General features: G+C 41.6%; 1 protein-coding gene across 1 annotated transcript in view; it reads left to right on the top strand.

Moving 5' to 3' along the window:
* Window positions 1-15,950, top strand: part of TRPM8 (transient receptor potential cation channel subfamily M member 8) — a gene marked incomplete at both ends in the record, with an annotated part of 74,663 nt that overhangs the window by 15,111 nt on the left and 43,602 nt on the right. The window contains 6 exons of the mRNA XM_079710045.1: window positions 164-231; window positions 1,883-2,080; window positions 7,301-7,403; window positions 8,516-8,634; window positions 12,606-12,896; window positions 14,449-14,544. Of these exons, the coding sequence (XP_079566171.1) occupies window positions 164-231; window positions 1,883-2,080; window positions 7,301-7,403; window positions 8,516-8,634; window positions 12,606-12,896; window positions 14,449-14,544 (875 nt within the window). The remainder of the gene's footprint in view (window positions 1-163; window positions 232-1,882; window positions 2,081-7,300; window positions 7,404-8,515; window positions 8,635-12,605; window positions 12,897-14,448; window positions 14,545-15,950) is intronic.

Here is a 15,950-nt window from a genome sequence, read left to right as displayed (position 1 = left end):
GGAGCACAGGGATGCATCCATTGTGATCAGCTGGCAGATGGTCAAGTCTGTGAGATCTGCAGCCATCATCCCACACCTTGGGCTCATGGGGCCCACCACTTCCTTGAGGTAGGTGAATATTTCTGATGTGCCCAAAATAAGTTTTACGTTTTATATTTTACAGATTCCAACTACGGTGGCAAGATCCCCATCGTGTGTTTTGCCCAAGGAGGTGGGAAAGAGACTTTGAAAGTGAGTCTTGGTTTGGTTTTCTAGAAGATCAGTCAACAAGCTTACTCCACAAATTTGCACTTTCAGGGCTTTGGGGTTCACCTAATCTAACAAGACCAATTTCTTTTCTACAGCAAGTAGGTAGCATCTTCCCAATCACACAGTGTTGCCCTAATAGGCTTAAGTTGTTTCCTCAGCTGAGAAAATTTAGGAAGAGAGTTTGTAGCAACATGAATAGTCTGTGCACTTACTGTTCTCTTTGGCCATCAACCTGCCAAAGAGAAGGCTTGACATGAACTCACAGGACTTAGGGATCATAACCAGCACGTATGTTGGAAAACCATGGCCACCCCATGATCATATACACCTGGAGTTACATGAAATTTCTGGCAGAGTTATTTGGAATCATAATGTAATGTTTCTCTTTGTTTATTCTTTTCTATAACAATGATTCATTCATCCATCATTCATCAACGTGCATTCATTCACCAACAGGTATTTATTAAGCACCTAAAGACTTTTCAGAGAGAAATTGACATAGAGATTTTTTTTCAGTGTGAAACAGTCAGTATGGAAATGCTTGAAGAAGCAGTCACATTACAGAGGAAGAGAGATGGAGAAAAAGTAATTGAAGATGGTTACATTTATTATCTCTCAGATTTTAGATTTAGAATTATGGTTTCAAGCAAGCTGCTCCTGGCCTAGAGTACTGCATTTCTATAGCATTTCCCACAAGGTCTGTTCAGCCAATTCACAATCCACAGAACCCACAGGAGAGAGGAGAGAGGGAGGAGAAACTGCCTGCTGAACACTTCATCCCTTCATCCTTCAGCTCACTCTCTTATCATCCCCACTTCCGCCCCAGCACAGCCCCGACACCCACCTGTAGCACAGGTAGTGAGGTGAAGATGGATCTCACCCTGATTTGATGAAGGCACCACACTCTTTATGGCCAACATCTTCTCTAAGGAAGACATCACTCCTGGCTAAAGGAAGGGGCTTCACAGTTTCTTCTGTACCCACGTGTACATCACTTTGTTTTGTTGTCAAGTGATTAAAATTTTTCATACCTGGTTCTCGTATGCTGGTCTCTGTGATTTTTATCAAGGAAATAAAAATGTGGTAGGTGTTTATCCAGAAAGCAGATATATTTTTCTTTTCTTTCAATGGAAGGAGCAAAGGAAATTATTTGAGGAGGGAAATATGTGAGTCAACATAACGAAAAATGTATGGCTGCTGCTGTGAAGGTATTTTCATACCTTTAAAGTATGAATACTGTTAACCTCCATCAGAAAAGCTATCAACGACAATGCTGAGTACCATCTTAAGAGCTGTCACTCAAATCTACGATGATGTCAGTATTTGGAATGATCGATTTTGTATAGAGGGATATTTTAAAGCACTTATTTATGGAAAACTTGCCAGTCACACGTGTCCTCATTATGGAATTCGGTATTAACATAGGATGTAAGACAACTAGCTTACATTTCTGATGCTTAAAGTGGTTGCAAACATTTGGTTCGCTTCTGATTGAAAATAACCCCTCCACTGCCCCGCCAAATGATGAAGTGCAGAGATGTGTCGATGTGATTTGTTAACCAGCTTGATTAGAACCTCGGTTCTGAGCTGGGTTCTGTTGATCACCTGGTCAACTCTATCTCCCTTCTCCCAGGCCATCAGTACCTCCGTCAAAAGTAAAATTCCCTGTGTGGTGGTGGAAGGCTCAGGGCAGATTGCCGATGTGATCGCCAGCCTGGTGGAGGTGGAGGATGCCCTGACGTCATCCATCATCAAGGAAAAGTTGGTGCGCTTCTTACCCCGCACAGTGTCCCGGTTGCCTGAGGAGGAGATCGAGAGTTGGATCAAATGGGTGAGTTGCAGGGAGTAAGTTCCTGGGAAGGGAGAGCGCCTTCAGTGCCCAACTCCAGTAGCAGCTGTGGGTCTTTATACTTTCTCAGTGACTTTGAAACTGCACTCTGGCCCACCCCAGGTTTTTTGCTGGAAATTGAAGCCCACATAAGTTAAATGACTTGCCCTGTTTCCATACCTCACAAGGGGTAGCAGATGGGGCTTAAATTCCAGTCTGTCTGTTTGCAAAGCTGATAGTCCTTCTTTTACACCCTGTCAACAAGCACTGAGCTTCTGTGTTTTGTAGGTTATCAGCAGCGGGGAGGAAAAAATCCCTGTGATGCTGTTTTAGAAATGCAGATTCTAAATTGAATCTATGTCTAGTGGAGAAGCTGTTACTACAGAATAATTGCCTTTCTAGGTTAACTGACCTGTGATTAATTCAGAATCTCTCACCTTTCCTATTGGATCATATAAGAAATATGTACTAATCAAAATATCTCGTGCTTCTTATTGCTAAGCCTATAAAGCATTTTAACATAGTGCTATGCTTTCTCACCTTTCTCTCTTGTTTCGTGACTGGTGTTGACTTGAAATGACTTTCTGTTGACTGTTCAGTTTGTGATAAAGCTCACGTTAATATCAGTAGGTACGTTCACATCAGCTCATTCAAAAATGGCCTTTGTTGTTTGGATATTCTTAGGAGCACGTGCTGCCACTTGAAAATTTTCCCATAAAGGAAATGACAGGCTGTAGACAACAAGAGTTACTTTAATCATACAGCCCATTTCATCATTGGAGTGAAAGGTTGAATTTAGTATAAATAATTTTAAAAGTTCTTTAATTAGCTTGGTATTTAAGCAGTATTCAGTTGTGGAAGAGCCTCAAAGTGTCAAGTTTGACAAACTGAAATCCTGGAGTAGTGAAGATTATCTTGCTCATGGCAGCCTTTGTCATTATTTTTTTCTTTTACTGAAGTATAGTTGATTCACAATATTGTGTTAGTTTCAGGTATACAGCAAAGTGATTCAGATACATATATATATATTCAGTCATATGTATGTATATATATATATAAAACTTTTTTTTCCAGATTCTTTTTCATTATAGATTATTACAAGATATTGAATACAGTTCCTGTGCTATACGGTAAATCCTTGTTGTTTATTTTATATAGAGTAGTGTGTATTGGCCTTTGCCGTTATTTAAAGCAAGCCTGGATAAATCAAATTCTTGTAAATAATGAGAAAAATCATCCCCGCTTTCTAGGCTGACAGGTACTCTGTACAAAATTAACACACAGTGAGACCCTATTGGTTTTGTTTAATTTCACATGAGTAGGCAGTTGGGTGATAATCCCTGTAAGGTACAGCAGGGTCGAAGTGACCAGGAAACAAGTCCTTTCTGGATTAAGCCTCATTACTAAGACTCAGGATTAAAAAATGCACATGCATCTTCTGTTTGTAGCTGAGAGTCAGTGTTGGTACTGAATGATGCCCTGGCCAACAAATGCGTATATGATGTTCCTACTTGAGATACTGCATTTTGCAGATTTTACTGAAAAAGGTGAAGCTGGTGGTTTTACATGAAAGTTTTTACTGGGATTTTCTTGTATCTTGGCCAAGTCCAGTTGAGAGACAGACACAAGAATTAGGTAAATAGAGAGATCAAAATATCAGCTTCGTTGGTGATGAAGGCCAAGTTGAAAGATGTGGCTTAGGGGTGCAGCCACCATAGCCCTCCTTATGCTGAGCCCCAGAAAGAGACAGATGAACCCACCCAGACAGAGGCAGCCCTGGATGACTGCTGGCTCCTATCTGCCTAGCCTTAGCCTAGGCATGTGGCTGACAGCAGACACCAGAGCACTAGCACCCTGCAAGGAGCAGATCCCAACGGAGAAGCAGGAAAGGACTGGCTGGGCAAGGCCAAAGTCATCAGCTGGCTATGTCACTCCCCTGCCTGGAGTAGCAGTAGGCGAAGGGCTGGGGGATACCTAGGGACCTGATTTGGATGGAGGTCCCTCTGCATGAAAACATACGGGTGAGGAAAATACGTATCACCCAAAGTAGTTATCTTCAATTCTCCATGTATTCAGACCTAAACAGTTTGAGTCATTCCAAACACATCAGGGGAGCAATCCCAAAGTGTAGATATCAACCTAAGATCTTGTGTGTTGAGCAATATCCTCAAGGTAACTTCCTGTGATGGATGGAAGAAATGTTGTGGTCAGTTCAAGGATGCCCACAGAGGAAGGAATAGACCACTCTTAATTCACCCACCAAAGATGGCCCTGGGTCCATTCTAGTGACTTTTCTCTTCTTCTGCGAGTTGGCTTGTTTAGTCCAGACCAGGTCACATCCAGAGGGCCATGCCACCTTACAGGTCCCCACATCCTTTATGAAGGACTTTGATTTCTGCTTCAAGAAAACTGATACAGGAAAGTCGTCTGAAGCAGGCTAAATGTCAGACACATTTCACTCCCTGTGATTATATTATTCTTTCTGGGATTCACATCTAATTCATATTCATATGCTAATGATTTATCATAATTATAATCAAGTCAACCAGGAGACATACAACAATAATAAAAATTAGTCTGGCATTTTGATTATGCACTTGTATGGGGTTTTGCAGTTGGTAGAAATTTCCCAAAAGACCAAGCCCAAGAGTGGAATTATTAATTAATGAATGTATACATTCAATCAAAAATTTTTTTTGGATTTTTGAATTTTGTTTTATTTTTTTATACAGCAGGTTCTTATTAGTTATCTATTTTATACATATTAGTGTATATATGGCAATCCCAATCTCCCAGTTCATCCCACCACCACCCCCACCCTGCCACTTTCCCCCCCTTGTTGTCCCTACGTTTGTTCTCTACATCTGTGTCTCTAGTTCTGCCCTGCAAACCGGTTCATCTGTACCATTCTTCTAGGTTCCACATATATGTGTTAATATACAATATTTGTTTTTCTCTTTCTGACTTACTTCACTCTGTATGACAGTCTCTAGATCCATCCACGTCTCTACAAATGACCCAATTTCGTTCCCTTTTATGGCTGAGTAATATTCCATCATATATATGTACCACATCTTCTTTATCCATTCGTCTGTCGATGAGCATTTAGGTTGTTGCTTCCATGACCTGGCTATTGTAAATAGTGCTACCATGAACATTGGGGTGCATATATCTTTTTGAATTAAGAGTTTTTGTCTTTTCTGGATATATGCAAGGGCCCTTTTTAGTCCACATCTTCACCCTTCCAGCCTGACCTGAGGCTTCCCTCTCCACCCAGCTGAAACTCTCTGTAGTTTCAGGCCCTCATTTCCAAATGTTGCCAGGAAAACCCACCACCATCTTGAACTCAGCCTAACTACAGCCAGACTCGTTTCCTCCTCCAGAAGGAGCTCTTCCTCGCCAAGCTCCCACCAAGCTCACCAATGCCTGAATCCTCGGAATCAAGGGCTCTGCCTCTGCCCCAGCTCTTGAATCTTAAAAAGTGTCTTAAAATTAAACTTTGGGCTTCCCTGGTGGCGCAGTGGTTGAGAGTCCGCCTGTCGATGCAGGGGACACGGGTTCGTGCCCCGGTCCGGGAAGAATCCCACATGCCGTGGAGCGGCTGGGCCCGTGAGCCATGGCCGCTGAGCCTGCGCGTCCGGAGCCTGTGCTCCGCAACGGGAGAGGCCACAGCAGTGAGAGGCCCGCGTACGGCAAAAAAAAAAAAAAAAAAAAAAAAAATTAAACTTTACAGAAAAATCACAAAGGATAATATAGTGAATTCCTCGTCTCTTTAGTCAATTACCAAGTTGTCTTGGCTTTTGTTCACACTGAAATTTCCTTCCTCTAATCTAAGCCCTACGTCCACACTCAGATGATTTCTGTGTTCTTCTGTTGTCTTTTCTGCATTGATTCACTTATACGACAACTGAGCACCTACCATGTGTTACACACACACACACACACACGCACTCATCCCTAGTCAATGAGTCTCTCAGCTTTTTTTTTTTTTTTTTTTTTTTTTTTTTGTGGTATGTGGGCCTCTCACTGTTGTGGCCTTTCCCGTTGCGGAGCACAGGCTCCGGACGCGCAGGCTCAGCGGCCATAGCTCACGGGCCCAGCCGCTCCGCGGCACGTGGGATCCTCCCAGACCGGGGCACGAACCCGCGTCCCCTGCATCGGCAGGCGGACTCTCAACCTCTGCGCCACCAGGGAAGCCCTCAGCTTTTTTTTTAAAATTAATTTTTATTGGAGCATAGTTGATTTACAATGTTATGTTGGTTTCTGCTATACAGCAAAGTGAATCAGTTATATATATACATAAGTCCACTCTTTTTTAGATTCTATTACCATATAGATGATTATAGAGTACTGAGTAGAGTTGCCTGTGCTATACAGTAGGTTCTTATTAGTTATCTATTTTTATGTGTAGTCGTGTGTATATGGCAATCCCAACCTCCCAATTTATCTTTCCTGCCCTCCCCCTTCCCCCTTGGTAACCCTAATTTTGTTTTCTACATCTATGACTCTATTTCTGTTTTGTAAATAGGTTCATCTGTACCATTATTTCTTAGATTCCACATATAAGCGATATCATATGATATTTGTCTTTCTCTGTCTGACTTCACTCAGTATGACAATCTCTAGGTCCATCTATGTCGCTGCAGATGGCATTATTTTGTTCCTTTTTTATGGCGGAGTAATATTCCATGGTATATATATACCACATCTTCTTTATCCATTCTTCCATCGATGGACATTTAGGTTGCTTCCATGTCCTGGCTATTGTAAATAGTGCTGCAATTAACATTGGGGTGAATGTATCTTTTTGAAGTGTGGTTTTCTCTGGATATATGCCCAGCAATGGGATGCCTGGCTCATATGGTAGCTCTATTTTTAGTTTTTTAAGAAACTTCCAAACCGTTCTCCATCATGGCTGTACCAATTTACATTCCCACCAACAGTGTAGGAGGGTTCCTCTCTCAGGTTTTTGATAGGGACTTGTTGATATATGTGCCCTTGTAGAGCCAGTACTTTATTCTCATTGTGGTCAAGGACTCACTATTCTAATTTAGAAATTAGATGCTGTGGGTACAGGTGCTGTAGAAGAGGGAAGGAGATTTGGAACATTCCTATAGGTGGTCTTTTAAAAAATGGAATAAAATATTCCTCACCAAAAGAGAGTTTATGCTGCTTGTGCCTGAAATCAGTTGGCTGACAACTCTGCTCTTTAAATCTTGCCAGCTCAAAGAAATTCTCGAAAGTTCTCACCTATTAACCATTATTAAAATAGAAGAAGCTGGGGATGAAATTGTGAGCAATGCTATCTCCTATGCATTGTACAAAGGTGAGTAAAATTAGCTCCTGTAGAAGTTTCAGCTTTGTGTTGCTTTCTGTGGCTTTTAATGGCTTCCATTTATTTTTTAAAACAGCTTTACTGAAATATAATCTTGCACTTAATTTTGATTAGCCTATATTAGAATTTGGAATAGCTACTATTGACCTGCTGAGTTAAATCTCCTTGGTTGTATATATTTAACAGAACAAGAATTTTTGTGTCATCAAAATATCAGTTAAATATGATCACAGTGCTTTCCAAAGAGCTGTCTCCAACAGTGGTTTAGAATCTTTATCTGAGTCTCAGACACTTTGAGAATATGATAAAAGCTATGGACCTTTGTCCTAGGATTCCACATCTGTGTACACACGTGCACACACACATAGATAATTTTGCATTCAGTTTCAGGGTTAACACATTTCCTATGCTTATGAATGAACCTCAGTTTTAAAATCCTCATGTGTGAAATTTGCTGTCTGAGAATCCCATCAAGGTGGAATTACCTGGAGTAAAGAGACCCCTGGCAAAGACCACGTAGAGTTGAGCCATCTGATTAATATATTTAAGGCATGCAGAGCAGGGCAAGGCACAAGAGAAGTGCACTTTAAGCATTAGCTATTTATTAGAATCATTCTTACTGTGCTTGTCAGAAATTTGGTTGTAAGGATATTTATTAAAATGGGACTATATCTGTAGAGATACATAGGTACAGAAATTATTAGCTCTGAAAAAGACAAGTGGAATATTGTTATGATAGAGCTCATTATGTCATAGATTTAGATATAGTAAAAGTCAGATGTGGTCCTGGAAATGTGACATTTATGGAATCTGAATCTATGGAAAAATATCAATATACCATAGTTACACTGTTAGGATATGAAATGGAAAGATATTATCACCTAAATTGATCCACATTACATACTTTGGGACATATAGAATATGGATAAGATTGAGTGAAAATAAACTGTCAGTGAAATGACAGCTCTGAGTGTCTGATTCTAAGAGAACATGCTTAGAATCTCCTTTGATAAATGGCTCTGATAATTGGCCATATGGAATGGTTCTGACTCTCTTGTTTCTGAGTGTTTGGTGAGTTGATTTTTTCCCCTGTCCTCTTACAGCCTTTAGCACCAACGAACAAGATAAGGATAACTGGAATGGGCAGCTGAAGCTTCTGCTGGAGTGGAACCAGCTGGACCTAGCCAGTGATGAGATTTTCACCAATGACCGCCGGTGGGAGGTACATAGGAAGCCCTTCTGGGTTATTCCAGTGACAGGTCTGGTCCATTTCTGACAGGGTCTTTGCCCTTGAATATTGTAAAGGATTGTCCTGTCCTGGTACATCAGTGTTGCCAAGGCTCACTTTCCTCATCTGTAGTAGGGGATAATAACATTGACTTAGTAGGTTGCTTGCAAAGAGATAATAAAAATAAATACACTAATGTAAGGTATCATCAATCCACCGTTACCATCCAAAGTTTATAGCTCTCCCGCCATGATGTGAGAGGCGATTCTCCATTGAGGTGTTGAGGTGCAGATTTCCTCCTGGGAGTTGATGGACAGAAATGTGGGGAAACTAAGTGCAGGATGATTGAAAGGGGTTTATCAGAAGTAACTCAACTAAAACTCCAGACAGCGGTACTCATTTTGTGCCCTGACCCACCTTCTTAGCCAAGTTCTCATAAGAGAATTGTCAGCAGTGAGACGCATAAGAGAACAATAGAACAAGTTAGTTAAAGACATACAATGAATATCCTAGAGTTAGAAAATCAGGACTCCCCCAGGCAAACGAGTACCTCCAATATGGAAGTTGTATGTCCAGAAAATCTGTATTTTTTTCCAGGAGAGTGATTTTTCTCACTTTGAATTTGATGAGAGTTGTAAGACTGCATTTTCCAGCAGCATCCTCTTGGGTACAACTAAAGTGAGATCTGCCTTAGGAACTCTGTTTTGTAGGAACAATTATAAACCATCACACTTGGATCTGTAAGGTGGGAGCTTCTTTGTTTTAAGCTCTTCAGTCACTGGTGGGCAGTGAAAACACTTTTAGGCCTATCGTTGTATAATCAAAGATGAAGGCTTCAGTTATCCTTACATGTGATCAATTTTTTTTTTTTTTTTTTTTTTTTTTTTTTTTTTTTTTGCGGTACGCGGGCCTCTCACTGTTGTGGCCTCTCCTGTTGCGGAGCACAGGCTCCGGACGCGCAGGCTCAGCAGCCATGGCTCATGGGCCCAGTCACTCCGCGGCATGTGGGATCCTCCCAGACCGGGGCATGAACCCGTGTCCCTGCATCGGCAGGCGGATTCTTTTTTTTCGGTACGCGGGCCTCTCACTGTTGTGGCCTCTCCCGTTGCGGAGCACAGGCTCCGGACGCACAGGCTCAGCAGCCATGGCTCACGGGCCCAGTCACTCCGCGGCATGTGGGATCCTCCCAGACCGGGGCATGAACCCGTGTCCCCTGCATCGGCAGGCGGACTCTCAACCACTACGCCACCAGGGAAGCCCCATGTGATCAATTTTAGTAATAGAATCCAAATAAAGTCATGGCTTATGGGTTTTTAAATTATTAATTCCTTTAGCAAACATTATCTTTGGTTTTTGCAGTATAATGGATGCTATCTCACATGGCAAGCCTTTAGTTAGTTGAGGGAAAACAGAACTGTATAAAAATCTAGGTAATTGATTCAGAAAGGGACCCCTCTGTGTGAAATGTTCTATTTAAGTGACATCAGATGGTACAAATAAACATAAACTCAGGCATGCATTGAATAGTACATTTAATTTTATTAACTCAGCTAAAGATAGTTGAGTGAAGGACATAATGGTTGAGAGTATGGACTCTGGAGCCAGCCCATCTACATGACTTAACCTCTGCAAGTTACTTAACCTTCCTCAGTTTCCTTATACAGTGGTGAATTGAGGTCAGTTCATACTGGATTTAGCAAGAGCTGACTGCTAAAATTTTTAGGGTTTTTTGAGTCGGTTGTTAAATACAGTCATTAAAAATCAAATACTATACTCTTAGAACTAAATAAATTTTATTAAAAACAAAGGCAATCAATAATCAAACTCATCCCTTTCTAACTATTTTACTACATTTACTCTGATCTATACTCTGGAGGTTATGTCTATTGTATCTGCATTCTGGAAACACCGTACTTGCTACTCTGTGTTGGGTCCCAGTTGTGCATTCAATGATGTCACATGGTAACCGAAGACTGGCCATGTTGGGAGCATTTACACTGTAGCAATGGTCAAATACTACAAATCAGCGCTTATTATTTTCTTCCAGAATGTTGGTTGTAAACTATTTACCAACACACCACTGCTCATCTGAAAACAGAGATGGTAATAATAGTGGTAGCTACCTCATTGGATTGTTATGATTAAATCAGATAATATTTCTAAAATGCTTAGAACACTGGCACATATTAGGCTGTATATGTCTTTGTTTAAAAATAACTAAAAATCTTTGCATAACCTTTTGTAGTGCACAAAGCAGCTTCACTGTGCTAGTTCACTTGGCCGTCATGCCAGCCATCACAGGGATTACCTCATTTTGCTGGTTAATAAGCCAGGGCTCCATGGGTACCACAGAAGGGCCATTCTGATGGTTTTTTGAGGGCCTGCTTCGAACTTGAATCTCCGAAGGCATCTTGACCTGTGCTATCTCATTTCATCCCCACAAGCACCTATTTTACAGACGAGCAAACTGAGGTTGAGACACAGTCTTGTTCGAGGTCGCACATAAGGTAATGGTAGAACCAAGGTTTGGAAGCAAACGTGTGTCTGACTGCAAAGCTGCTCTCTTCCCCGTACGCCAGTGGTTCTCAAAGGGTGGTCCCTGGACCCAGGATAGCATGAGTATAACCTGGGAACTTGTTAACAGTGCAGATTATCAGGGCAGCCACCTCTTTTTGTCCCTATCCCCCCTGGAGCCACAGTGTGGGGACTCAAGGGACCCTTGGCAGTTGCCTCTGCAGGCAATGTGTGATCCCGGAGAGACCAACATCAGACAGAAACAGAAACTGCTAATGCTGCCCTTGGCAGGGGATATTCCCCTGAACCAGGGCTCAGACAACTAAAGTGAGGACAGTGGGCTGGGTGAGCAGCTGCGAGGCTAGTGGGGGGCTCAGGGCTACAGTGCCCAGGCTCCTGGAGCTGCCCCAGTTGGCTCCAACTGACGGTTCTCTGTGTTGTCAGAGCTTCTGGTATTTACTTGTGAAGCTGGATTTTAATGCTGGCAATGTGGATTTTTATGAACTGTCTAATTTTTAATGTTGGCAACTGAATCAAATTGTAAGAAATAGTATGGAGGACAATCAGAACATATCTGAGAGCTGGTGTGGCCCGTGGACCACGGGTTTGTGTCTGAAGTACACATTAATTATCTTTATTAAGATTCTTAATAAGCTTCTATGGGATAAGGATACCAGCAGCCCAGACAGTAGAGGTACAGGTAAATAATAACTAGGTATCACTGTCAAGTGTTCCAGTGACTCATGGTTATGTAACATGACCAGGCATTTGCCTCATGGCATGGGAAGGGCAGTGGGGCGACCCCATGGCACAGAAGGAAGAGTTGGCTGGAGGTTGCCTCACAATTGGTGTCCAGTGTAGACCTCAGAGAAATGGTGTGAGCTGTACCATGAGCCCCCTGCCCCCTAATAGAGTGAGTGCTTCCTTTATGCCAGACACTGGGATCAATTCTTGCTCAACAACATCCCTTTTTTTAATGCAATTTTTTTTTTTAGATTTTTATTTGATGTGGACCATTTTTAAAGTCTTTATTGAATTTGTTACAATATTGCTTCTGTTTTATGTTTTGGTCTTTTGGCCACGAGGCATGTGGGATCATATCTCCACAACCAGGGATTAAACACACACCCCCTGTATTGGAAGGCAGAGTCTTAACCACTGGACCACCAGGGAAGTCCCTCAACATCATCCTTATGTGGGTGTCATTATCTCCACTTTACAATAGCAAGAGACCAATTCCCATCCAAGCTCACATCTAGCTGATTTCAAAGATTCCACCTTGCTGCTTCCCCCATCTCGATGTTTGAGCTGTAATCTAATATTGTGTTACAACTGAAAAGATAAATTTCATTTACCTCATGGTTGCAAATGCGATGTGGCTGAGAAAGAAGATGCCTTGTTTTCTTGATTGGATTTAGGCTGTGCATTCTCTCTCTGCTCTTTCTCCTCAGTCTGCTGACCTTCAGGAAGTCATGTTTATGGCTCTCATAAAGGACAGACCCAAGTTTGTCCGCCTCTTTCTGGAGAATGGCTTGAACCTGCAGAAGTTCCTCACCAATGACGTCCTCACCGAGCTCTTCTCCAATCACTTCAGCACCCTGGTGTATCGGAACCTGCAGATTGCCAAGAATTCCTATAATGACACCCTCCTCACGTTCGTCTGGAAACTGGTTGCTAACTTCCGAAGAGGCTTCCGGAAGGAAGACAGGAATAGCAGGGATGAGATACACGTAGAGCTCCATGTGTGTACTGTCACAGTTGTCTGCTTGAATTCTTTGCTCTCTTGAGTCTTCCCTCAAAAAGTCTCTCTACTTCCATCTTTCCTACTCCCTACCTCATTGCTGTCATGTAGTTAACATGTTGGGGTTGTTATTTTTTTCCTACTGCCTTTATTTAAGCTAGCAAGTCCTAGCGAGGTAACAAGTGGTGCATTTTCTTGCTTTATTCTTTGTGCTATCTTTACAACTAGTTATTGCAGTATTTCCTAATTGCAAAGCTTGGTGTGACACACTTTCTGAAGGCATCTATCAGGGAATGGGGACAAATGACTGGCTGTCTGATCATGTCTTAGCCTTTTGGAAATGATCTGCCTAAAATAGTTCTCTGCTACCTATGCAAAGAACTGGAGAACTGCCGAGTTTCCTTTTGTGAATGAAAGGGGCAGTGAATCTTTGTACAGAGATAATCCAGGTTTCCATTTGAGAAGGTGTTGTGGATGTACTACTTATATTCTCTCAAGATTTCCTATTTTAAGGACAGGCAGGCCCAGTTTCTAACACCTGCAACTCTTTGCTGAAGGTCTTCTCTGGTCAGAGCCCAGCGACTGCCAGAAGTTGGTGTATAAGTACTTCAGCAACTCCCCTGCTCAGAGGAGATAATTCTGAGACCTGTGGCCTACACTGACTCCAAGAGTTGCCTAGTGGAATTAATCTCTTGTTATTTACCATGACAACTTGCTGGTCCTTTCTTTTCCAATCTCATTTCCTCAATTTCCTAGTGGTTTTCCTGGAATCATGTCCAAAATAAACTACGTGTCTCAAATGCTTGATTGCTTCTGGGAAAACTCAAACTAGGTCATTATCTTTTATAGTTTTAGAATTTTATTATATGTGTGTTGCAAAAATATAAATGAGCTAGGTGTTTGAAGAAATTGGAAATGTTTAAAAAGCTGTTTGATGCTATTTATGTTAAAACTCTCCACAGTATCCATAACTATGCCAGAAACATTTTGGATCTTGGTAAAACCTGTAGGGAAGATTAAAAGGAATATATACATAGAGTTGTTTTCTATCTGAAAAGGTTCCCTTGGAAGATATGGGAGGCTGAGTAGGAGCTGGGATTCTTAGTTGATGTATTAGAAATTGTAACTTTGAATAACACTCCAAAGAAATAACTTTAGTTTTACATTGTGATAATTGAACTTCAACTATTGGAAAGTTAGAATTTAGTTAGAACGATTTTTCTAGATGAGAAAGAGATTTCTATGATGAGAAAGAACTGCTTTCTCTTCAGCCTGTCAGAAGTCATTCAGTTTTTAAATTGCTGTCAGCCCATTTTTTCACCCTTTATACCTTTCCATCTACGTGTACGTTGTCTTTTATGATAGATCAAAGATTCTGTTGAAACTCACATCACTGTTCTGTGAAAATGGATTCAGACACCAAGTTACAGAGCCCTCCAAACATGGGGCACTCTCCTAGGGCATCCTGACCCTGTTTTCATTCTTATACTGGTGTGTCTGCCAAAGTGATGCTCCATCTGCATGTGCTGACCCCCTGCTCTAATCCCTCCCAGGATGTGTCTCCTATTACTCGGCACCCCCTGCAGGCACTCTTCATCTGGGCCATTCTTCAGAACAAGAAGGAACTTTCCAAAGCCATTTGGGAGCAGGTAAATGTCTAAGTCTGTGACAGATGTATGCTTGGTTGTGGTTGTTCTGACCCTTTCAAACCTCACATACCTAATCTAAAACGTCCTTAGTAAAATGGAATATTTGATGTCAGTGGATATGGTTGTGCCTGTTTCCATGTGAACAGGGGTGTGTTTGGGAGGGGAGGTCCCTGGAAAGTTCTGGGCTTGGTGGGTAATCCAGGAGGCACCTGCTTCTTAGGTTTGTGTGGATGTGTGATTGTCTTCCAAGTGGAGGAGGTTTTAAAGTTTAATTTAAAATTAATTTCTAACTTTCTTGCATTATAGGCAGGAAGTAGGGCCTGTACAAAGCCTGCTTTAGGAAATGATTGAGATTTTTCTTTGTGATTCCACACATAATGATTTTTATAAATGATTTATGAACAGTTGAAAAGAAGCTGCATTCTCTGTTTTTAGAGCCTAAGATTAGGTATTGAATATTGATTCACACACACACTCTCACTAACTATAATTGTCAGTCTTCATGTCCTTGACCAATTTCCCCCTCTGAGCTGTTACAGCATGATGGTGGGTCATCAAGCTTCCCATTGCCACGTCTAACTATCAGCTTCTCCTGCATTTATCTTTTTTTTTTAATTGGAGTATAATTGCTTTACAATGTTGTGTTAGTTTCTGCTGTACAATGAAGTGAATCAGCTATATACATACCTATATCCCTTCCCTCTTAGACCTCCCTCCCCCCTTCCCTGCCCCCCCCATCTAGGTTATCACAGAGCACTGAGCTGAGCTCCCTGTGCTATACAGCAGGTTCCCACTAGCTATCTATTTTACACATGGTAGTGTATTTATGTCAAACCTAATCTCCCAATTTGTCCCACCCTCCCGTCCCACCCCTGTGTCCACATGTCTGTTCTCTACGTCTATGTCCCTATTCCTGCCCTACAAATAGGTTCATCTGTACCATTCTAGATTCCACATATATGCATATACAATATTTGTTTTGTTCTTTCTGGCTTACATCACTCTGTATGACCGACTCTATAGGTCCATCCACATCTCTACAAGTGATCCAGTTTCGTTCCTTTTTATGGCTGAGTAATATTCCATTGTATGTATGTACCACATCTTCTTTATCCATTCATCTATCATTGGACATTTAGGTTGTTTCCATGTCCTGGCTATTGTAAATAGTGCTGCAATGAACATTGGGGTACATGTGTCTTTTTGAATTATGGTTTTCTCAGGGTATATGCCCAGTAGTGAGATTTCTGTGATGAGAAGGAACTGCTTTCTCTTCAGCCTGTCAGAAGTCATTCAGTTTTTAAATTGCTGTCAGCCCATTTTTTCACCCTTTGTACCTTTCCATCTTTCCATTTCTGTGTCATATGGCAGTTCTATTTTTAGTTTTCTAAGGAACCTCCATACTG

Source organism: Hyperoodon ampullatus, assembly GCF_949752795.1.
Source record: "Hyperoodon ampullatus genome assembly, chromosome: 8".
NCBI classification, from domain to species: domain Eukaryota; kingdom Metazoa; phylum Chordata; class Mammalia; order Artiodactyla; family Ziphiidae; genus Hyperoodon; species Hyperoodon ampullatus.
This window is presented reverse-complemented; position numbering and strand designations above follow the sequence as displayed.